Source organism: Pollachius pollachius (assembly GCF_949987615.1).
Source record: "Pollachius pollachius genome assembly, chromosome: 2".
NCBI classification, from domain to species: domain Eukaryota; kingdom Metazoa; phylum Chordata; class Actinopteri; order Gadiformes; family Gadidae; genus Pollachius; species Pollachius pollachius.
The window spans coordinates 36,144,520-36,168,559 of record NC_136935.1 but is presented as its reverse complement, the minus strand read 5'-3'; the positions used below and the strand labels follow the sequence as shown (position 1 = coordinate 36,168,559).

Genomic DNA, 24,040 nt, shown 5'->3' with positions numbered 1-24,040 from the left:
TCGACCCAAAACCAAAATACATAGTATTCCAATCATCAACAAGGGGTGGGTGTTGTGGGGTTTTGCGCTGCAGTTTTATTGGATGCACGAAACATGGGCGGGGCGAGCGGTCTCAATTTGTTTGGGATCTCGCTTCAAATACCAACAAGGGATCAGCATCGCTGATACATCCTTTAATACTTTGATTATAATTGAAACCCTAGGTTAAATGGTAGGAATACTGTCACTAAAGCTGAGCTGCATTTTGACTGATAATTCGTAGGGGTTCTATTAGGAGGCTAGGATGCCATGTAATGGACTTGGGATTTAAAACCAATCACCCCAGACGGGACTCGAACCCACAATCCCTGGCTTAGGAGGCCAGTGCCTTATCCATTAGGCCACTGGGGCTATGAAGCTCTCTCGACATTGAATAGAACTTCGTTAACGTGCCTCTATTTAAGCATTATAATTTACTAGTTTATTAGTTACTTCTTAAATATAACCGACTTTTAAAAAGGTCTATGTTCATTCCTTACAAACAGTTTATTGACATCTTTACAGTGTTGCTAAGCAACTGATGATGCATCCGACAAATATGCCTTGTGAAGCTGATTATATAAGCTTATTTCCGCCCGGGCAGTTATAAAGCATTGACAAAATAAACTGTTAAGAGGTTCGATTTTTGGATCCACTTGATTATGTTAACATTAATTTGTCAGCAGTTTTACACTTTACTAAGCAATTCAACATCGAAAAAAACAAATTGGTTACATTTAGGAAGGATTCAAAGCAAGTTAACGATTGCCTGATTTTATTGTGAAAGATATGACCGGAAGTAGTAATATGTATTGTGGGTGCTTGGATGGGTTGCCTGGTCCGGAAGATCTGCATAACGTCGCAATACTTTGATCATATATCATTTATAGAAACGTGAACCAATCATGATTGATATTGTTTTGGATAGTTTACGTGGATTTAATACTTGCGTAGTGAAAAAAAGGCTACAGTTGGCTTAGTTGAATATGTAAACGTGAAGCTCGCCTAAGCAGAAGCATCCGAACGTGCATTGGTAGAATCAGGCTCGGTGTCCACAGCGTTACCTTGGTTAGAGATCAACAAGCCGCCCCCTCATATCGCAGGAGCAAACACGCACTCCGTGATGGTGAGTTCAATGAAAGAAAACAGCCTCGATCGGGAGTTGTATAACACCATGCTCATGTTATAAAAATACGTGTGGAAGAAAAACATTTTCCGTTGCAAAGGCCGCTGGTCCTCATAACGTGTACTTGTGCCTTTACAATCTGACAGATACTGTCTCGTACAAAACCAGCTGTGGGGGGAGATGCACCCATCGGTTTAAATGAGAAGAAAAACAAAAGTAGGACGAAGAAGATCCCCGACCTAGAAGAATATCTACAGCAGAGAGACTACCTTGGGGCCTTGACACTTTTAGAGGTAGACACACCTGTAGAGAATCATACACCAGTGGTTTACCGCACATTGGACCACTGCCAGTCAAGCAGCTGAGTGATGGCATCAAGTATTGCTGGTGCAGAACTATTGCTGTGTTGTACCCCTCCAGTTCCAAAGAGATGTGGGGGAGAGAGAGGAACATGCAGACCTTTGGATGGGCTACTGTGCGTTTCACCTTGGGGATCACAAGAGAGCAATGGAGGTGTGTGTGTGTGTGTGTGTGTGTGTGTGTGTGTGTGTGTGTGTGTGTGTGTGTGTGTGTGTGTGCGTGTGTGTTTATAGAAAATCAAATCACAAATGGTATGTAGTCTAAAATGACCACGATTATTTTTTTCATTAGTTGTTTAAGATGCTTCAATTTCCTAAACCAAGTCACGTTTTCCTGGTCAATCTCTGAGTGTGTCTCTGCCCTGTTGTGACAGGTTTACAAGACTCTGAGCGAGAAAGCAGAGTGTCCAGTGGAGGTGTGGGTCTATCTGGCCTGCACCATGTTTCTGCTGGGCCTTTACAAGGAAGCTGAGGAAGCTGCATCCAAGGGTGAGAACTACACATTGAGACCTGGAAGGACCCGTTAAGGGCTCCAATTATAGCTATACCCTCTACGATCAAGGGCAACTGACAGCGTTTTGTATTCTCTCACACAGCTCCCACATCCCCACTACAGAATCGACTCCTCTTCCACCTGGCTCACAAGGTTCAAAAGCTTGTTTTTGTTTTATTTTTCTTGCATTATAATTTTCTTATGTTACATTCTTAATGTATTGTCATCCAATATATTGTCATCCAAATTCCTGCATGACCTGCTCTTTAAGGCCATGCCAATGAGCCATACCTTCTGATTAGTTCCTCTTGTTGTGTGGGCGTTAGTTCAACGATGAGAAGAAACTGATGGGCTTCCACCAGAACCTTGAGGACGTGACGGAGGACCAGCTGAGCCTGGCTTCCATTCACTACATGCGCTCCCACTATCAGGAAGCCATCGACATCTACAAACGCATCCTACTGCAAAACAGGTCTGCTAAAAACGCATGTACACACACACACACACACACACACACACACACACACACACACACACACACACACACACACACACACACAGAGTTACACTTAATGCAAAAGTGACTATGAAGGTGTATGTGGCCTTGTGTAATGGTGTGTTTGAGATGCATTGTACACCGACCGCACAAGTTGCTCTTGTGATGGAATTTTCTGTCTTGTAGCAGTTATTCTCGTTTGTCATTGTAATGACTGCTACACTAGCAGTCATTACAATGACAGGCTAATCATTGTTATTGTTAGCTACATTTGCCTCTTTAGCAAACCCTTAAGTGGCCCTGTGTTACTACATGCTGGACCACTATACTGATGGCTTCCTGTTTGTCTGTAGAGACTTCCTGGCCCTGAAGGTGTATGTGGCCCTGTGTTACTACAAGCTGGACTACTACGATGTGTCACAGGAAGTACTGGCGGTCTACCTGCAGAGCATCCCTGACTCCACCATCGCCCTCAACCTGAAGGCCTGCAACCACTTCAGGCTGTACAACGGCAAAGCAGCCGAGGTGAACCAGAGCCACTAATGCAAGCAGCTAATGGATCCAATTATTACTCCATAATAACAAACATCCTTAAATATAGAAACGACCGCAGGCCCAGCCCTAACTATTTAAACAAGCTATTTAACACTCTGTGGCCATGGTAAAGACTTAATCAATATTGACCCTTTTTCTATTTTGAGCCTTCAATGCTTGATTGTAACAATTACCTTTTTGGGGTTTATAGTTATGCGGTTCTGTTGGTAATATTTGCTCTCTCTCTCCCCCAGGCTGAGCTGAAGAACTTAATGGACATATCTTCCTGCTCCTTTGAGTTTGCTAAAGAGCTTATTCGACACAACCTGGTAAGCTCCTTACAGAGATGTGAGGCTTTGCACACGAGTGTGCGCTTGGTTGCATGTCCTATTATCCCTTTACCTTTGTGTGTCGCAATGTCTAATTTGTTGTTTGTGTGTGTCCTATGAATCACAACGAACATTACCAAGGTTTCATTTAACCGCTTAACTGACCTAATTCCTGACGGGGGTGTCATTGTTCAGTGTAAGTGCAAATGTAAAATGAGTGTGGGTAGATGTACAATGTACAAGCGACCTTAATCCCAGCAAACCCAAAAACAGCCCAACAACCTATGTTGTCAAGCATGATTACACAGCACTGGTGAGTCTTAATGGCCTATATAGGTCAAGAAGAAGAATGGCACTGCCTATACAATTTGGTTAGCAACACAGAGAGTATACAACAGGAGTGACTGAAAGGCATTTTCTATTTTTTGTTTGTATGTATATAAGAGGCAGAGGGAATGAATAAGCATTTTGACCTTTGCATCAATAAGATGGTGTGTGTGTGTGTGTGTGTGTGTGTGTGTGTGTGTGTGTGTGTGTGTGTGTGTGTGTGTGCGCTCTGCAGGTTGTGTTCCGTGCCGGAGAAGGGGCCTTACAGGTGCTTCCTCCTCTAATAGATGTGATTCCTGAAGCCCGTCTCAACCTGGTCATCTACTACCTCAGACAAGGTGTTGGTGCCGCCCCTCTCATAACAAACACTCCTGGGCATATTAGCATAAGCATAGGAGGCAGTTTCACTCTATAGTGATGGAGAGCATCTGATAGATATGATCCCATCGCCTAGGTCAACTATCAACCCGGTAACCTTTGAAGGGTCGGTGCCGAGTTACGTCTTATGTTCTTGGAAACGTGAACTCGGAAATAGTAGGGTACCCATGCTATTGGATACGGGCTAGAAAACGGCAGCCTCTAGAAAATGGAATCTATGAATAAGTCTCACACTCAAAAATTCCTTACTACACAAAAGTCAACAAATCCAAAACAAAGTCATTATCATGGCATGCCAAAAGCGACAACTTTGGGCTGCTACCAGCCAGGCAATTTGATGTTCCATTTTAAAACTTACTGTCCATTTATCTGTCCTCTCCAGATGACATCCAAGAGGCGTATAACCTCATCAAGGACCTGGTGCCCACCACTCCACAGGTAATCATGCAACCCCACAGCCGTACTTTGCTCCAACAACTACAAAGAGGGCAATCTGATGAACATTGATAATGACCGTCTCCCAAAGTTGTGCTTGAGTCGCTCGGTGTAGAATAAGTAACGCAATGGAGCCTGCAAAGGATGACGTTTGTGGACGGATCTGTCATGTGTTTAATTTCAATATGTAAATGAAGGCCTTTAAAGCTAGGGTCGGCTATTTGGAGAAGCAAGCCAACGTTAGCTTGATTTTTTTTTTGGAAGTATCCAACCAAAAAAATGCCTCCCCTCTAAGGCCTCCCTCGGAAGCCACTCCCCCAAAGCATGTGACTAGTTCGCTAGCTTCAGCGAATGACCTGATTGGACGGGCTTTATACGAGCCTGAGATATGTGGGACCATAACCTCAGTGGTCCTAGGTTTAGGGAACCAAACCCTCGTTAAGAGACTTAACGTGAGACCAAGCCTGACTAACGCACCTTCATCTTCTCCCGTCGAGGAGTATATCCTGAAAGGAGTGGTCAACGCTGCCCTGGGACAGGAAATTGGTTCGGTAAGTCTGAAAATATATGATTTTAATTTAGAAGTCCTATTCAATTAACTGTGAGAAACGACATCTGTGCTGGAGACATTGGCTGGTGTTATACTGTGTGTGTGTGTGTGTGTGTGTGTGTGTGTGTGTGTGTGTGTGTGTGTTTTTCAGAGGGACCACCTGAAGATTGCTCAACAATTCTTCCAATTGGTTGGGGGGTCGGCCAGTGAATGTGGTACGTTTTAATCAATTTGTTTTGTAAAGACTACAATTTATGACGTAAAAAATCGGGTGTACCATATTGTCCTTGTAGAACTACTTCAATGATTGAACAAAACCTTTCTATTCCTCGACTCTCTCTCTCTCACATCTACCTTTGACATAAGCTTGCATATTGGTGTATTGTTTCTAAAAGTCTTACATATTACCAACTTTGACCTCCGGGAAGATTTTTACATTTTGTCAGAAACAAACCATCTTTATATGCAAGGTCACGTCATCAAGATGGCATTGAGCGTATGTCATGAATGGTGTGTTTTGTGTACCAGTGCCTTGGTGTGTGAGTTCTAAAGTCCTCTCTGCTGTTTCTCAGACACCATCCCCGGCAGGCAGTGCATGGCCTCCTGTTTCTTCCTCCTCAGACAGTTTGAGGACGTCCTCATTTATCTCAACTCTGTCAAGGTTAGGCCCGCTGCAGAAAGAAAAGCGCTCCCACATTGTGTTGCATAACCCAGGCGAGAAATGCGCTTCTTTTGTGTTGGCTTAGAAACGACGGGGCTAAATAAAAGAGCATTCACACACCGGTTTAAAATAACCACCTCAGATCAGAAGTGTGTGTGTGTGTGTGTGTGTGTGTGTGTGTGTGTGTGTGTGTGTGTGTGTGTGTGTGTGTGTGTGTGTGTGTGTGTGTGTGTGTGTGTGTGTGTGTGTGTGTGTGTGTCTGATTGTGTGTTAGAATTAAATGCCTTGCTGTTTGAGTCGGTGTGATTCAAGGCTCTCTTCTCTAAACATTAAAGCTGATGCTTGTGTCTCTCTTCCTGTGCAGAGCTACTTCTACAACGATGACACCTTCAACTTTAACTATGCACAGGCCAAAGCAGCGCTGGGAAACTACAGGGACGCAGAGGAGGTATGCTGCTCCTGGAGAACGTTTTAGAAATGTCTTCAAGCATTTGTAATCCCTTGATACGCAGCCAGGGGTGGATGACATGCCAGTGGTTTCTGACCTTGTTTTCCAGGTGTTTCTGCTCATTCAGAGTGAGAAGATCAAGAACGACTATGTTTACCTGAGCTGGCTGGCACGCTCCTGTACGTTCCTCCAATCCACCCCTTTTTTATGAATGTTTCCTTTCCTCAAGACCAAGGTGTTGAGAATACAATGAGACAATACCAGGAATGCTGAGTTGGCAAAAACAATAATGAATAATAATAGTACTTAAAACAAAGCAAAATATATAGTGCATATACTGGATATGGTGTCCGGCAACAGGTCCTGTGTTTAGAAAAAAAGGCTCTAGGGTCGATATTTAGTTCATACTGGTGGATTTTTTCACATTTTGCTCACGTTTGTGCTTCATGGCGTCCATCTTGTCTCCCCCCCAGACATCATGAACCAGAAGGGCCGGTTGGCCTGGGAGCTGTACCTCAACATGGGCACCTCCTCGGACGCCTTTGCTCTGCTGCAGCTCATCGCTAACGACTGCTACAAGGTGATGTCATCCCTCTTGGCTTCTGCCGAGTCACCCATCGGATCACTCTCACACTTACCAACACCCCCCCCCCCCCACACACACACACACACACGCACGCACGCACGCACGCACGCACGCACGCACACACACTCTGAAACACGCCATACTAGGCAGAATGTTCTCAATGCTGCAAATCACTGCTGCTGCCCAGTGTCAGTCTGTGGCTTATTCAATACAGCCCCCCCCTCCTCCCCCCTCTATCACTAGAGCTGTCTCCAATGGCATCGAGGCGGGATGGATCTGACAGACCTGGGGAGCCCTATGCACTCAAACCGCCTGGGTAAACAAGCGGAGGAAAAACACTCATTCAAGAACGCCCTTTAATGGCCGCTTTCCATTGGTCCCGCCTCATCGTTAAATTCCCCTGAGGCTGTCCACCACTTAGTGAAAGACAAGTTATGCATAGCCTTGGAACGAGGCCTATAGGTCTTTTTGATGCTTATGGTATATTAAGTATTATCGCTATTTATGGTCACTCAGAGGCTAGTTTGTTGACTATAAACATAATCCTATTTGGGAGGGCTTAGATACCAAACACATTGCTTGAATTCCATGGTTATACCACGCACACCTATAATAAACCCCTAAGCATTTGCTTAGGATCAAATCCGCAACCCTCCCCCCATTTTCATTACAACCTGTTCTACCTCCTGAGCTGCTCCTGCTTTTGACCCCCCCCCCGCCCCCTGACGGATGTGTCCCTCGTTGCTCAGAGAACCAGGAGAGATGGGCAAAATTCATGAATATAAAATTAAATCGGCACTGCACAAAGTTTCCTCAATACAGAAATGCAAAGATGGTCCTCACGAAGAGCTTCTCAGATAATTGCCCCGAACCTGAACCAGTTGCTTTTTGCTTGAGTTTAAATAATCTGAAATCAGGTTCTGTGAATGTGGGCGACACCTGAAGGGCTCTTGAGGCCACTTGAGCTCACCGCGCCGCTCTCTTGGTGTTTCAGATGGGCCAGTTCTTCTACGCGGCCAAGGCCTTTGACGCTCTGGAGAAACTGGACCCCGACTCCAACTACTGGGAGGGCAAGAGGGGAGCCTGCGTGGGCATCTTCCAGCTCATCCTGGCTGGGAGAGAGTCCAGGTAGGCTGGAAAAAGCGCTGGCTCACATGAAGCGGCTACATGATGAAATACTTCTTTTTTTTCTATGAGAATCAAATTATTCAAGTGAAGATGCATTGCTTTTCAGGTTTTAAATTAGGTTGAATAGGGTATTAAGATCTAGTGGTAGTCTGCATGGTGTGGGTTTTCCTTTGATATCAATTGTGATTAGCGTGATTAAGATAGCCTTACCATTTGTGAGTAGCAGTATTAAGCTAGCCGACTGCTGCCACACGAGTAAGCAAGGCAGCAGGGTTTCAGTGCAGTACCTCATGGTCCTTCAAAGATTTCTCACAACATGCAATTTCCATACAGAATAAAGTTATTATATGTGTGAATGATAAAGTAAAAGATAAGACTATTTATTCTTCATTGTGCTTGGAAGAGAACCCCTGTGAAATGCAGTGACTTCCTCTTCATACCCCTTCCTATTCCTACTACTACCCTACTCTTAAAAGTAAAAGCTGACCATCTTCAGTGTGAGCTCTGCATCATGTTACCATCCCATTGACCGCCTGTCTCACTGTCCGTCCCACAGGGAGATGCTGAAAGACGTGCTGCCCCTGCTCCGCAGCTCAGGAAACCCCCAGGTGGAATACATCATCCGGACCCTGAGGAAGTGGGCCAAGGAAAACCGAGTGGCTCTCTCATAACAATACTTACACAATACAATATTATGGTCTGGCGTCATTCAAGCACAGCTACATTATGCAACCTTCTGCAGTTACCAATGATTTACCGGGATATATTTTTCTTGTATAGGTTTTTGTTATTATTGTGCTCTTGTGTATAATATGTAATGATGCCATATCCTTTTATGCAGCAGGAATAAAGGAGCATGGAGCTATTTATCTGTTATCGGTTATACAGTTTTACAAGTGTCAATTTTATATTGCAATGGAAGTTTATTTTTACTGAAAATGTGAATCTCAAGACTGAATAAACATTTTCTTTTGTATTACTTTTTGACACGTTGTAGATTTATTATGCTCTAACCATTATTATATTTGGATTATAAGCAATTCTTAAACCAAAACGCAATCAACAGGTGGTCTAGGTGTTAGTTTAATTATAGTCTGCAGGCTTTGGGTGGGGAGCCGAAAGAGCCAATCATGACTGTCTGCTTCCGCTTGGGATTTGATTCTGCTATTGTGGCAAAACCCACAATTCAGCATTTTTCCTGAATAGAAAGTGGGAGAATGGCATTTCATAAAAGCGTAGCTTCTTTTTTGATACCGAAAGGGAATTGTAGCTATGTTCCTAAGTGAACGTCCTGTAGACGCTGCACTTCATAATTGTCCTTCCTCTAGCCATATCTTTAATAAAGGTCATAATAATAGTACCATCTTATGATTGTCTTATTAACGCCTGTTGTGACAGAGGCGGGTTTAGGAATGGGGCAGACTGTGATTGGACATGCTGACCCCACTTTCTCACGCTGCTTCCGCTCGGGCCGTACGCGCAGGCCCAGTGACCTCCCTCTGATATTTTATTTACTCCCGAAATCCAAGATGGCTACTGTGAATGCCTCGGTCCCATAGCAATTTGAGGATGCAAGTAGCTACTAAAAAACAACTTTTCCCAGGCCATCACACCTCCTTTAACTCAAATTGCATGGTGCGGGTGAGCTCCTTACGCATGTACAGACTCTAAGCAGCCGCTGCAGCGTCGTGAAACATTCTTCAAGTCATCAATTTGGAGTAGTTTCGCGAAAAGCTCGCGCTGTCTGTCCGGAGAGAGGTTTAGGCAGGCAGCTCATCCAAATGGCCGAACCGAGAAAAGTACAATTTGTCACCCTTTCGACCTTCGCAGCTGGATTAGCAACGGATTCTAGGAAACGCCGCTTGGAGGATGCGGCCGACATCAACTTTGATGGAGACGGGGAGGTCGACGCGACAGCGACCGGGGCAGATGGTGGCAGTGGTCGTTTCGGCAAAACTGGCAACAGGGACGCGACAGAAGCGAAAAAGATTACAGTGCGATTGGATCTGTCTCTGTCGGAGCCCAATGACCAGTCGTCCGTAGAGTTTAATTACGGGGAACTCATTAAAAATCTCCAGGTAAGGCTACTGGTCGATAAGACGGGGCAAAATGTGTGTGCGAGTTTATTTGATTGCCTTGTTAACTGCGAAGGACATGTCATCGCTTACTAAGGGGAAGTCCACCTTGTCCTTCCATGAACTAGCGTGGTGCAAATGACCATTCATGGCATTTTACACAAAAGACCCACGGTTCAGTTATTCGTACGGTCCTACGCTCTGCATACTGTTAAGTATCGCAACTTCAGCCCAAAGATTGTTCGCTCGTTAGTTGGGGACCAGCGCTCTCCCAAACGACAAGATAAAGCTTATCTTGTGCTGGTACCTGTGTCTTATCTACCGACTTGCCCAGCAACAGCCTAGTCACACAGCCATTACAGCACTTGAAAATGCCACATGCAGTTTGGCCCTCTGGCTGCGGGTGATAGACTGGCGAGCTGGATGGAAATACCAGGATGTAACATGGGAATGAGGCAAATGTCACAGCCATAGTATTGTATGATGTCAGATTATGGACTTGTGATGTATATAATATGCGCATATTCTATATAATAATTGTTTATTTACATTTCAGGTGAAGTTTAGAAACACAGAATATCTGCTTAAGTTTTTATTTATTTTTAAGCAGAATGTTTAAAATGTTAAAATAGGCTACTTTTAACAGGTTTTTAGTTTTTTGTGTTTTATTTGATTGGGGGTGTGTTTTTTTTTATGAGGCACATTTATCTGGTGGCATTTGTGCACCCAATAATTGTATTTAAAATAATGTTTCCTAGGTTAAGAGCAAGCCCCCCATCGAGACCCCCACCCCTGTGATCGACCCCAATGACCCCTTCAATGACGACGAGACGGACCGGCTGAAGATGGAGGCAATGGCCAAAAAGTTTGAAAACAAATATGTATGTATTTTCTGTAAATGCTGTTTAAATGTGGTTGTGTCATAGCTTCAATTGCTCCCCATTGTTGTATTTTAATGAACTCGGGAAAACTCATCACTCATAGGTGATTGTAAATTATTCAATCGGCCTAATGTTATTGTTTAATTCAGGTTCTGCAAGAAAGTAAGTTTGCCAATTGTGTAAATAAAGAATTGTCCAATGGCCCAGGTGGAAGGGCAAATAGTGGGGCAAGTAGTGTGGAGAGCCCTGATTGTGTGACGACCTCATCAGAAGGCTGTGTGTTCAGTGCTCATGTGAACCTCTCCTGGCTGATCTCCAGGGCAACACTGGGAAGAAGAGGAAGGATCGGATGCAGGACCTGATCGACATCGGCTTCGGCTACGACGAGACTGACCCCTTCATAGACAACTCGGAGGCTGTGAGTGTAGGCTAGGGCCTCCTTGGCAACATAGGGGTGTATACCTGGGGCACGCACATACTACCATAAACACACATACAGGTGTGTTTATGTGTATATAACATGTAATTAGGGCTATTATCTTTGTTTCCCGTGGTATCATCAGCAGTGCATGGTTATGTCTATCAACGCTCCCTCTGGCTACTATAGGTCCATATGCACTTGTTGTTAGGGTTTGTATTTATCTTATGTCCGAGGGTACATGTGTCTTTGGTTCACAGAAGGCTACACACAGAAGGCTACTGTGGTTTCGCCTTTTAGTATGAGTAAAGAGTAATGTATTTTATTCTTGCGTGGAACGGGAGGCCCGCTCTCACAGTACTGACACACGTGATCCTAGAGTCTCTCTGACCGTGTAAACATGTCCTACTGCGAGAACCAGAGGTTGGAATGTATGTATCAAGCGAATGCTTGGGGTTGACGTGTTTCTGGAGCTGAAGTGTCCATGTCATTCTTCTGTTTAACGTTGGTTTATTTTTTAAGGGAAACAGAATAACTGTAGCAAGCGACCCGTGTTGAGCCGAGTTGTGGTTGTGTGTTCCATGGTTCCAGTATGACGAGCTGGTGCCAGCTTCCCTGACCACCAAGCTGGGCGGGTTCTACATCAACACGGGTACCCTGCAGTTCAGAGCCGCCTCGGAGTCCGAAGGGGAGGAGGGGAACAAGGTGAGGGCCTCGAACACAACAGGGAGGCAGGGCTGGGCCCACAACAGGCTGGTGGGCCCCAGGGGGCCAAAGATGCGAGGGGCGCGGTAGGGATAAACAGGATTAACCTGATCCCAATGCAAATCATGCTGTCGATGTTAGGTTCATTTCTGAGATGTACGTCTGCAGTGATTACCAACACCCAGACAAAGCAAGGCTATAACAAGTGTTAATAAATGTATTGTGGCCAAGTAAGATAAAAGTACATCACCAGCGTTAACCTAACATTAACAGTATGATTACCATAACACAGCGAGCTAGTCTGTTTTTGGTGGCTTTGGAGGGCGGCCTGGAGGGAGGGGCTGGGGTTATTTTTTTTCTCCAGAATGTATGCAAGGGCTGGCCAGCCTCCAGTGGCTGCCATGATACCAACACTGTGGTTCTCTATCGGCCCAGTAGTATTAGCCTGGGACCTGTCCTGTTCCACAAAGCAGGTTAGGAGGAGGATCCTAAAGTATACCTCAACCCCAGCTGTCTAGTTCCAGGAAAAGCATATATCGTTTTTTTGATATTTTTTTGCTTTTATGTTCTCTAAATCACGTGTGGCACTTGACACATACAGGCAGGTATCCAACACAGGAATTCACACACACAATCGCCATTATTGTGTGTGTGTGAGTGTTTGCCTGCGTTGCACACCTGTTCTGTAGCGTCAGCCGGTCTCTTAGCAGACACCAAGGTGCCGTGGTGTTTCTTGACGTTAACGCTGGTTCTGCTTCAGAAGCTGAACGACGGCACCGAGCAGGAGATCCAGCGGCGGAAGAAGAAGGCGGGAGACGTGGCCGAGGAGAGTAAACCCAGGAAGAACAGAGTGCCGAAGCAGGGGTGAGGAAGGCGCCTGATTACTATTTGCCTACGGTCCACAGTGTGTTATTGTTGTGAGCACAGACTGGGATTGCGGGTGGGATGATTCTGTTTGTTCTGTCAAAGGCACCACTGCTCCAACACTCTCTGCTTTGTTAAATGTTAAGAAAAGTGTGTGTGTGTGTGTGTATGTAAACTTAAGCCGACCTGCGGCCAAAGGCTTCTTATAAAGGTTAAACAACATGGAGCTTGACAATGAACAGGATATTTTTATAATCCTCTCCATTCGGTAGACGATAAGGAAACCCTTTTTCCATGGGAATTCTGGTTGATGCATTGCCTTTTCCCCCAGAAAATCTGAAAAGGCATATCTGGCATCTATAATTCGCTCCGAGGTTAACAGGATATTAGGCTGGGACAAAGCGTAGGAGGCATCTGCTTTGATCATCCATAATTTGATTGGCGGCTGTCGGAGGCAACACACCGTCTGCTCTATCAAAGCGGGTGCCAGAGGTGGCTGCTGCAATTGGTTTGAAAACCCGGCTCTTCTATTCTGCCCGATTCACACGGGAAAAAAAACAACACTTTTAGGGCCTGTGTGGTCTAATGTGAAAGGGGGTTTTATGGGAAAAACAAGTATTTTGGGCCTGCGTCGATGTGCTGCTGCACACCGTGAGAGCCGACACTCTGTCCGGGACAAGAACCCTCTTGGTTCTCTCGTTTGCGTCGTTGACAGATACACCACCTGGTGGTCCCTTGTAAGTCCGGACCTGGTGGCAGAGGCCTCGTATATCTGTCATCCAGGGCAGTCATAAAGACCCCATTAGCCGCGCTCCGATTGGCTGATCGCTCGCTTAATGCCGGCGTACACGCAGAGCTCCTGAAAGAAGTGCCCTGAAATAGCATTGGATCTCAACACTGTGTGTGTGTGTGTGTGTGTGTGTGTGTGTGTGTGTGTGTGTGTGTGTGTGTGTACGTGTGCGCGTATAAACAGCACTGTTTGAATGTTATTCAGGGTCATGTCAGTCTACTTCCATCAGTGGAGGTCAATGTCACTGGGCTTTTGATTTAAGCTCCGCCCTCCCGGGAGGGGGGTGTCGACATGTGCATCTTCCCATGTCATATCAGTCAGTGAATTGTCGGATCTGCGCCATGTGTACAGAAACACGGGAGGGCTTTTATTTTGAAGCTCAGGGTTCTCCGGTCACAGCGACGCGTTAAACTGATCCGAGCGTGGTTCTGTTTGTGTTGCACAGGGTGATGGCTCTGGGCCTCCACCGGCCCGAGAAGAAGAAGAGGAAGAAGCTGATGAAGGACTCCCTGTGCCTGGCGGCCATGATCCGCCGCTTCAACCGCGAGAAGGACGAGATGAGGAAGAGGAACCCCTCTGCTCACCACACCCCGTCCTCCGCCCACCCCCACCCCCACCTCGCCGCCAAGCCCAACCACTCGCTGGCCTCGGCCGCCGCCGCTTCGGCAAACGCCGCCCATCTCCACGGCAACGCAGCCCCCAGCGACCTCTCGCTGGCTGACCTCACCGCCGACCCGGCTGTGATGTCCCTGCTGGGCTCGGCCAATGAGAAGGAGCTGCAGGACCTCCTGGGAGACCTGGACTTCGGCCTCCTGGACGCCGCTCCGCAGCACGCCGGGGCCAGGGAGAACGGCCTCATGGGAGTCGGCGGCTCCAAGGCGCCGCCGACGGGGGGAGGAGGGCTGGGAGCGGGCCAGGGCCGGGGGCTGGGCGGGGGGGCCGTGTTCTGTCCGCCCCCGCTACCTGAAGGACTTCCTGCTCCGCTCATCAAACGCATCGAGGACCTCAGAGGGGTGAGGGGGCTAACTGTGTGTGTGAGAATAGAGCGTATGTGAGAGAATGGAGAGTTTCAGTGAGACAAGTGTGTGTGTGTGTGTGTGTGTGTGTGTGTGTGAGAGAAGAGGGTGTGTGGGAGTAAGGAGGGAGTGTGTATGTGCTTGAGGGCAGGGTCTGTGAGGACACAGTTTGTGTGTGTGTGGGAGAAGCATGCTGACTGTGTGTGCTCCACCTCCCAGGCTTCTCGTCAGTTCGACCAGGAGGGCAGGAAGAAGTTCTTCACGCTGGACATGAACAACATCCTGCTGGAGTGAGTCAACAACACCTCAACCAAGCTCTTCTTCTATCCTCCCACTACCTCTGCCCTCCTACCTCCCCCGTCTCCCTCTCTCCATCTCTTCGTCGCTCACACTCTCTCTGGCATTTGCTCTGTTGCTGGCTAGCATTAGCTCTGCTGGCTGGCTAGCATTGGCTCCCTCGTCTTTCCACATATGACTTTCTATCGTTTAGATGGCTATTGTCTGCTGTAGGTACGATTTAAGAGGTATTTTTGGAGTGTAACCTTGTTACAAATAATGGCGTGATAACCAGTTCGCTATTAGTGATTGAAAATACCTGTAGTGGTTGACAGCGCCTGCCTCTTTATGAGACCATTTAGATGAGCCCGCCCCTGGCCCCTTCCTGACCCATAAGGGCATCTCTTCTCCTGATGGTTTCAGGGAACTCATCTGGCCTGTCAATCACATGTGCTAACAAGGGGTTATCATAGCTCCATCCCGGGTGTGTTCCCCAACATCCCTCAGTGGCAGAGGGGGTAGTAAGGGAAGGGATATTTTTTCAACACCCCTTCCCCACTTTATTTTCCCCATCTTCCCCCCCTATGCTGTTCTGATCATGTCCCCCCCCTCTCCCCCCCCTCTGTGCTCCTCAGCATTGAGCTCCAGGTGCAGGAGCAGCCTCCGGAGGTGCGCTCCTCCATCTACTCCCACATGGAGGCCTTTGTTCCCTGCAACAAGGAGGCCCTGCTGAAGCGTCTGAAGAAGCTCACGCTCAACATACAGGTGGGTCAACAGCTGGGTGCACACGGGGAGTGGCAATAGGTTAGAGCCGGCTTGGGGCCGTCGATCATGAAGGTCTGCTTTAATACCATGGAAAATACAGATGCTCTCCTTTCGACTGAGGGACATCTTATGTATCTAGTTTTTATCATGTAAATGTGTATATTGGGTATTTTGGGCTAGTTTTGAAACAGGATGATAATAGAATAGTACGAAATGAATGGTTTTTCCGTTGTATTAAAGTTGAGACTGAAATAGGATTGTTCACCCATGCATAATGGCTGGCGGGTACGCAGAGTTAACCAGCGTTAAGATTTTGAAATAATGAACGAGGAATGCCCAGACGTCAAAACTGAAAGTAAAGTGTAAAGCACAGCGCTACCGTTGGGCAACATTAAACTAATCACACATCTCAAGAGCAGTTTATGTAGTTTGAAAGTGTTTTCAATTTGGAACGAAGTTCGGATAGTGAACAGATTATCACTCTCTGAATAACACCTTTGTGAATTGGGGAACTAAAGACGTGATCACCGGTGTCACGTGTGTCTGCCGGTGTAGGTTCAATGTCCACAATTGATATCACATAAAAATGTTAGAGGTCTAAGCTGTTTAGAATTGTACCCGCTAGTTTTAGAAAGAGTAAAGACTATATATTATAGATTCAGCTGAAAAGTGGAAGAAAAGTGCTTATTTCAAAATATTGATTTGTGCCATAATTATTTAAACCCAGTGAGACTTGTCTCAGTACAAGTAGGCAAACTGTGCATTATACACTCAGCATTGAAGGCTAGAAAATCTCAGACAGGCCATAATTACCTCACAATCAACATTTATCGTGTTCTTTAACATAAGTCATGTACCGTCTAGCCCTGTGAAATTTCAGGAAGGTCTGAACAAAAAGGATACTGCCCAATACTAGATTAGGGCTGTCAATGGTTGTAACAGGCCACTGCTACCTAATTATTAATAAGGATGTTGTTGTTGTTGTCACAAGCCTTTAGAGAAGAGACTAGAGTGATGTTTCAGATGAGGGGAACGCTTGATCTTTCTTTGTTTGTGTTGTTCTTCCGTACTTCATGTCATGCGCTCTTCCTTTTTTTTTGTTCTCGCTCCATGTATTTCTTTGTCTCTAAATTCATAAGGGGTTTGTTGTTTTCCATGGGAATACAAATGTTCCTACAGCCAATGCAAGTGAATGGTGAAGCTCAACCTGTCAACTAGTGCTACGACTGGAACCGCGAGGATAAGCCATAGGGTGTGTGTCATGGCAGTTGAGTGGGTTCGACGGTGCTATTTCTAGTTTGGAGAGGCTGGTGGTATTGTTGTTCCTCCGGAGCTCGCTCCCAGAGGTGCTGCTGATTAATGTGTTTGTGGCAGTGGGAGGCTAACCTCCAGTAGCGAAGCTCCTCTCCATAGGCGCCGTGAGGGGAACCAACCGGTGTAAACAATGATGTACCGTGTGTGTGTGCTTCATTCTGATGATAGTTCTGTTGTCCTAATTAATTAATGACGAGCCTGGCCGTCTCCTCCCCTCTCAGGACGACCGCCTGCGGACGCCGCTGCTCAAGCTGAAGCTGGCCGTGTGCAGCGTGATGCCGGAGCAGATCGCCAGATACAACATGGACTGTATGGCCAAGGTTGCTAAGTAAGGCTCACAAAGACAAACCAAAAAGTGTATCCTGGTTAGTCGGCTTGACTTTGTCCCTTGACTGGTTTATACAACAGGGTTATAGCTTTTTGTTAGGGTAATGATGTGTTTCAGAATGTGTGTTTTTCCGTGCAAGTCTAATCATTCCAGTGTGCGTGTGTGACCTCAGGCAGCAGTCTGAGGAGGTGGAGAGAAACGGATCAGAGGACGAGGACGAGGAGAAGCCTGGCAAGAGGGTGATGGGACCCCGCAAGAAGTTCATCTGGGAAGAAAAGCTCAGGTACCAGCCCACCATGGAGCGCGTGAACCCCCTCAAGCCTGTCAATGTACACTGCATTTTGAGGGGTCACAACCTCAAAACGTAAGCTAACGTGCGTGCGTGTGTGTCTGTGTGCAGGAACCTTCTTTGCAGCCTGGTGCGTGTGAAGCTAAGCTGCTACGAGCTGGAGAAGCCTTCCCAGCTCTCTGTAGAGGACTACCTCAAGGCCTTCATGGAGAACGAGGTCAAACCACTGTGGCCTAAGGGCTGGATGCAGGCCAGGTCCGTCCCGTTGTCGCACTCCGTCTGCTGGGGCATGTCCCTCAATGTCCTCCTCATTGTCTGTCTGTCTGTGCGTCTCGGCCCAAGTATGTGTGTGGAAACAATGAACGCTTATTAGTAGAAGCGCCGTCCAAGCACACACACAGAGGCGTCGCTCATAATGCTCATTAAGGGTCCGCTCCTGGGGTGAACCCGGGCACGGCTTGTAGACTAGTCTAGATTACTAGCCGTGCCCTGCTAAGTAGGGGCAGCAAGGCCGTCATCATTGTTGTCCTACAAGGACGCCTCTGTGTACAGGGGCTATTGCGCCCATCATCGAAAATAGAATGTGGCCTAAACTGGACAGGAGTGCAGTCTTCACATGAGTCTTGAGACAAATGCATAAGCCTTTTAAAAGCTCAATTAATATGTGGCCTATATATATATATATATATATATGATGAGTGATCTCTCCTTTCGTCCCTTTGTAGGATTCTGTTGAAGGAGAGCCGTACAGTGCACAGTCACCTCACTGGAAACCTGTAAGTGCTTAGTAATGATCACTGTGGTAGTGAACGCTGCAAATGACGAGTCTTCAGGTGCTTGACGGCATAATAATCGATGCTAGTGTGCAATGGCTAACTGGCTGTCATGTGACACGTTCGTCCTTGCAGAGTGAAGAGGAGAGTGCTGTCGGGGCCCAGGGCCAAAGCCAAGGTGAGCCCTCTCGTTCTGCTGCTCTGAGCACAGCCAGCACCACACTACCCCGAGTGGTTGAATCTACAGCAAGAGCCAGGGCATCGGGCAGCGCACATCTAACGTAGCGCCTAGTGGCCTCCGTCCAGACCCACACATAGCAGCTGTAGTCTCTGGGGGCCCGCCACTCTTAAGACGGAGACCAGAGGGAGGGTGCTTCTAACCCGCGGCCGTGTGCCTCCGTCCTGTTCACAGGACGGCCTTTGGATCCAGAACCCCGCCTTCCCCATGACCTCCGCCCCGGGGGCCTCCACCTCGCTGACCCCCACCGCCGGCCGCCGGCCCCCCATGCCCTCCTCGGCCGAGCCCATCTGCCTGTCGGACTCCCTGGACGAGGACCTGTCGGCGCCCACCCTGGACTCCATCTCCCACGCGCTGGCCCTGCTGGGTGGCGCCTCCAAGGGCCTGCTGGGGCCCCCGCCCGCCCTGCAGCTCCCCGCCTCCTCCTACCTCCCCTTCTCCTCCGCCGCCGCGCCGCAACGTCCCCTGGTCAAGATGGAGTCGGCCGCGCCGGTCAGCGGCCCCTCCTCCGCTGCCGCCCACAACCCTTCCTCCTCCTCGTCTACCTCCTCCTCTGGCTCCTCCCCCTCCTCCTCGGCTCTGGGTCGGCTGCAGGGGGGCGGGGCCCCGCTGCCCCCAAAGCCCGGCGACGGCTCCTACGGTTCCATGAAGCTCCCCCCGGGGGCCCTTGGCCAGGGCCAGCACCAGAGGCTCGTCACCGTGGCGACCTCGGCGCACAGCAGGCCCGGTGTGATGATGGGCGGAGTCAACAAGCTCCACCCCCAGCCCTCCCCCTCCCCTCCTAAACAGCGGCCCCCGCCCACCTCGTCCCCCCTCCTGCCCCCGCACCAGAAGGGCTACTCGGGGCCCCTCGGCGGGCCCCAGGGCCCGGCCAAAAGCAGCGCCAAACCCCCCGCCCCCACTGTCAGCAGCAGCAGCAGCAACGGGGGCGCCATGGGCGGCGCCATGCTCCCCCCGTCCCGCTCCAGCCCCCTGTCCCTCTCCCGGCCCACCCTGCAGCCCTACTGCCCCGCGGTCCCCTCCCCCGCGGTCTCCTCCGCCCACACGCCCAGCCCCTCCCTCTCCTCCCACTCTGCCCTCCCCAAGCCCCAGCCCCAGCACCACCAGTCCAACTTCATCACCCCCATGCAGGCCACGCTCACCAAGTCCTCGCACAGCAGCACCTCCTCCTCCATCATCAAGCTCACCCCCCGGCCGATGGGGCCCAACCCGGCTCCTCCCCCCGCCTCCTCCTCCTCCTCCTCCCCCTCCCTCTCCCAGCCGCAGGGCCTCTCCGCCCAGCAGCACCAGTTCTCCCAGAAAGCTCAGGGATTCCGCCCCCCCTACTGCCTCCCAGCGGGGGTCCAGGCGAAGCTGGGCCAGGCGAGCTACAGCTTCGCCGGGGGCCAGAAGACCCAGGCGGTCAGCGCTAGCAGCGGTAGCATCACCACCGCCAGCCCCAGCAACAAGATCAACAACAACAACAGCAGCAGCAGCATGGTGGCTATGGCGGCGGGTTCCATCCGCCCCGGCAACAGCCCCTCCCCGTCGTCGTCGTCGTCGTCTCCTTCGGTTTCGGCCAATCACGGACAGCGGCAGAGGACTGGGGGCGGGGCCGGCCAGGGCGCCAAGGCAGGAAATGGACGGGTCGTTTCTGGAACGCCCAGCCCCTCCCACTTGGCCCAGGTGAGAACGCAGAGTAGAGACGTTCTCATTTTGGGAATAGATTTGCCTGGGATTTAGGTTTACGCTGGTAGTATTTTGTGTTACTATATATATTTTTTTGATCCCGCCGATTGAATCACAGTGAAAAAGATTTTGAATGAATATTTCATATTTTTTCCTTAGGAACATTCTGTTGAAATCAGTACGATTTTAAAATATATTGTCATGGTACTTCGAGCTAAAACCTTGCGAGTTAAAATTCTATTTATCTCAGAAGATCGGTCTTGAAAGTACCCATTTGAAAGCCTTTTGCCTTCTCAAAAACATTGGAGTTGCCCAGGGAAAGTGTAGCAATCAAAACGGTTTTATTCCCAAATAGACTGAAACACAATCCTCGATATTAGAAATCTGCACGGAAGACTTTTCTTGGCTCACAATGTTTGAGCTTTACTTCAAACCAGAATCAGCAATTGGCGGACGATTTCTGAACAACCTAAGGCTGCGTCCATATTTAAAAGTAACTTGCTGCCCCGCAAAGGCCAGACTGATGACCATAGGGAAACCGAATGTGATACAGTTTAGATATCATCGTATGCATGTAGTTATTGGTCTGCATGTTTAGTATTTCTATTATTAATCGTTTTTTGTACGAATATTAATAGTCCTGCTGCAGTCATAACCATCTCAAGTCACTCTCTCCCCCTCTCCCCCACTCTCCCCCCCTCAGGTGTCGTCGGTGGCTGGTGGCGGCCTGGTGGGCAGCCCCCCCACGCTGCCCCTGGGGTACGGCATGCTTGGAGGACTGGTCCCAGTGTCGCTGCCCTTCCAGTTCCCCTCTCTGCTCAACTTCAGTGCCCCACCCGGCGTGCCCGGGGGCCTGGGCGGGACCCCCAACTCAGGATTCTCCCTCACACAGAACGAGCTGCTGGGTAAATAGCGTTCTGTCTGAGGTGGCTGTTTAAACATGCACCGTGTGAGTGTTCCCATTAGCGGCCTCTAGTGGCCGGGGTTGGAGCTACAGAGGGCCGAAGGTGGACAGGAATTAACCTGAGGAAAATTCCCTGGATGGATTGACTCGTGGCTTGGAGTGTTTTTGTCCTTGAGGAACGTTCTAGGTCTGGTTATTATTTTTTATGGAGGAATTGGCTGAAACAAGAGAGGAACACATGGCAGGTTCAATGCTAATGTAGAATCAATAATGTAGTAGGTTCTGGTATTGTTAAATTGAAGTCATCCCAATATGTTAGGTTCTGCTACCATATCCATGAAGCAATACCTGCATCTTGGTAGAAATTGGTGTTCACGATGGCAATGTAAGATAAGGAATGCATATAATGATGAACTACCAGTCTAAATCCTAGTTTTTGTTCATTGTTCTCTAAGGGGCAATGTTGCCTCACACAAAATGGTGAATGTGATGTATCATTTCACAGAGTACGACTTTAATTTAGGCTATTTTTTTATGTGTGTTTTAAATGCAGAGACGTTCACCTCCATCTAACAACAAAAGAGGGGAGAGTTTGGAATAGGGTTGAAAGTGTACTAAATGTCAGGTTATTTCATACCCCCCCCAAATTCCCCTTTTTAAGCCGTTTCTCCGTTTGAACCTACATCTCATTTCTCTCTCCCTCCCTCCCTCATCTCAGAACTGTACAAGTCTCTCCAGTCCGGCTCACAGGCTGCTCTCCCTCCACACTTGCAACTTGCTTTCTCAGGTAACTTTACTTTTACTTTACTCTGTCTGTCTGTCTTACTGATGAATCCGTGGGAGTGTGTTCTAATGTGCCTCTGTAGCTTCAGTTGCTACACTGTGTCTGTTCTGTATCATGAGGAGGGTTCACGTCCCCTCCAGCGGCGCGTGCCAGCCGGCTGAACAGCCCAAAGGAGTCGAGGGACGCTGGAAAGTAGGTTCCACCACTACCTACAAATGTACTATCGTTATATTGTCTGCCAACAGATGCGAACCAAAACCAGGCTAGCGACATGAAGAGGAAGTCCCACTGACCACTAGTCCACATGGGATCCAACCCCCTGCTGAGTGACATCACAGATGTCCACCAATGGGAGCCGGCCATCCGCTGGGAGGGACTGGTTTATGTAGTTGTACACTGACCCTTCATCTTGGACCTAGGAGCAAGCATCGGTATAATCTCACTATCAAGGACAATGATGGACAAGACCTAATTTAAGCCTTTTTTTTTTAATTTTGTTATGATTATCAAGTAGAGCGGCAAGAAAGAAACTAATAATTTGAAAAGAAAAAAAGGTCTTGTTCAGCCTTTTTTTTTTTTTTTTTGTCGACATGTTTACATATGAATCGACCTTGATCACTGTGGCATAAGATTGTGAGCTAGGCGGCAGACTAGTCGTACGCTGCGTAACATTACTTGTATTTAAGCTTCTGTGGAATTACGGGATTCTTTATGTTCTTGCAGTAAAAGAGAAAAAAAATGAAATGGAGAAAAAATAGACGGTTGTTTTTTTTCCCCCTCATGTCCCTGATGTGGAGCAAACTGTGTGAGTTTGTAGAAATGTACTGTTGGATGTCACTTCTGCTCCTACAAATGACTGTTAAGTTGTTATATGATCTTATATATTAATATTATTGATAAATTATTTGTAATTTACACAGGGACATAATATGTGTGTTTATGTGAGCGTGTGTGTGTGTGTGTGTGTGTGTGTGTGTGTGTGTGTGTGTACAAGAGATAGATTTGTGTGTTTGTGTACATATAGGCAATATTATGTATTTTCTTTTTATGGGAGTGGGTGAGAAAGTGTATCCCCTCTCGCTATGGGCGAGTCTGGCCTGGGCGTGAGTCCCTTGCGCCCCCGGTGCTGTTAGTCACACTGGACCCTTCCTGGACACAACCAAGACTTGAATAGAAACATAGAACCCTGATTTGGACAGATGGGCTCGAGTATTAGGCTGGTATTTTTAGTGTACTTGAATTTTCTTTTTTTTGGGGGGATGGGGGTGTGTAATGTATGATCTTTTCGTTCTCTGCTATTCAAGTTAATCTTCTCAAATGTCAATGTAACACGACGCCTTAGTTTGTTCAAATGTTAAACCGTTCAAATACTATGCAGGACTGTAAAACGCTCCTCAATGCAAAAGTGCAAGTTGCTGCTTGGCTTTGAACCTCTCTACTCAACTGTCAGTGTGTTTCTGGGAGTCGTCTGTTCCCACGAGACTCCTCACGCCACCGCTAAATACCTCTGTTAACTAACCTGTTCTTCCTGCGTCCATTTCTTACCACACCTGCGTTTTTTTTGATTACTTTTTTATTCTTTCAAGGAAGATTTGGAAATTTCGAGTTCAGAAAGTAAAACAGTCTGTTTGCCTGTTCTCCTTGACAATTTGTGTGTTTGTTGTAATAATGTTCTAATAAGGAAGTCTGTATAGTTGACTGTAAAAACCGGGAGGACTTTTACTTTGTGAACCCGAAAGCTCCCCTCAGTAGTTGACTCCGTTCCACTGCGGGACTTTTTTCCACTCCACATTAAAAGTGTGTGGTTGACTGACTAACTACTAAGAATGGCGCCAAAGATTGTTCCCTTGCTAGTTTGAATGAAGGGTGTGTCATGGTCAGCTGTGTGTATGTCTGTATGTGTACTTAATTTAACGTTGTCAAAATGTAGCCAATGAGTGTTATTGTCGGGTCAGGTTGTCATGAGGGGTTTTATTGGAGCAGCGGGTGACGTTCTTTGTTTTGGGGGGAGGGGGGGATTTCACAGTAACTTAATTTGGTATTTTTGTAGATTATTTTTTGTGTCAATTATTAAATTAAAAGAA

The 24,040-nt window shown here is 47.7% G+C and overlaps 2 protein-coding genes across 3 annotated transcripts; both read left to right on the top strand.

Moving 5' to 3' along the window:
- Nucleotides 1-851: 851 nt before the first annotated feature.
- ift56 (intraflagellar transport 56) lies at nucleotides 852-8,819 on the top strand. Of its 2 annotated transcripts, none has more exons than XM_079728816.1 (18): nucleotides 852-1,144; nucleotides 1,291-1,437; nucleotides 1,565-1,657; nucleotides 1,878-1,992; nucleotides 2,100-2,149; nucleotides 2,323-2,468; nucleotides 2,846-3,017; nucleotides 3,281-3,355; nucleotides 3,918-4,020; nucleotides 4,443-4,498; nucleotides 4,996-5,046; nucleotides 5,197-5,260; nucleotides 5,618-5,706; nucleotides 6,071-6,154; nucleotides 6,264-6,333; nucleotides 6,628-6,734; nucleotides 7,735-7,868; nucleotides 8,425-8,819. In XM_079728816.1, exons 1-18 carry the CDS (start codon nucleotides 1,142-1,144, stop codon nucleotides 8,537-8,539), a joined length of 1,674 nt encoding a protein of 557 aa, XP_079584942.1. In that variant the 5' UTR covers nucleotides 852-1,141; the 3' UTR covers nucleotides 8,540-8,819. The 2 variants fall into 2 exon arrangements, with proteins under 2 accessions (XP_079584942.1, XP_079584941.1); XM_079728815.1 differs by having other exon boundaries at nucleotides 4,993-5,046.
- Nucleotides 8,820-9,406: 587 nt separating this feature from the next.
- On the top strand, nucleotides 9,407-23,938 carry ubn2a (ubinuclein 2a). Its single transcript, XM_079729815.1, has 17 exons — nucleotides 9,407-9,946; nucleotides 10,702-10,824; nucleotides 11,144-11,242; nucleotides 11,834-11,947; nucleotides 12,708-12,811; nucleotides 14,047-14,614; nucleotides 14,837-14,907; nucleotides 15,529-15,658; nucleotides 17,194-17,300; nucleotides 17,473-17,583; nucleotides 17,701-17,844; nucleotides 18,315-18,365; nucleotides 18,498-18,540; nucleotides 18,775-20,265; nucleotides 20,972-21,173; nucleotides 21,891-21,959; nucleotides 22,202-23,938. Exons 1-17 carry the CDS (start codon nucleotides 9,650-9,652, stop codon nucleotides 22,246-22,248), a joined length of 3,771 nt encoding a protein of 1,256 aa, XP_079585941.1. The 5' UTR covers nucleotides 9,407-9,649; the 3' UTR covers nucleotides 22,249-23,938.
- Nucleotides 23,939-24,040: the final 102 nt, after the last annotated feature.

Bases quoted from the DNA above. Each gene is read 5' to 3' on its own strand.
- ift56 (XM_079728815.1), top strand. The intron at 5,047-5,196 runs GTAAGTCTGAAA...TGTGTTTTTCAG, and splicing joins TGGGACAGGAAATTGGTTCG to AGGGACCACCTGAAGATTGC. The intron at 5,707-6,070 runs GTTAGGCCCGCT...CTTCCTGTGCAG, and splicing joins TTTATCTCAACTCTGTCAAG to AGCTACTTCTACAACGATGA.
- ubn2a (XM_079729815.1), top strand. From the start codon at position 9,650: ATGGCCGAACCGAGAAAAGTACAATTTGTCACCCTTTCGACCTTCGCA. The intron at 17,584-17,700 runs GTACCAGCCCAC...GTCTGTGTGCAG, and splicing joins ATCTGGGAAGAAAAGCTCAG to GAACCTTCTTTGCAGCCTGG. The intron at 21,174-21,890 runs GTAAATAGCGTT...CCCTCATCTCAG, and splicing joins CACACAGAACGAGCTGCTGG to AACTGTACAAGTCTCTCCAG.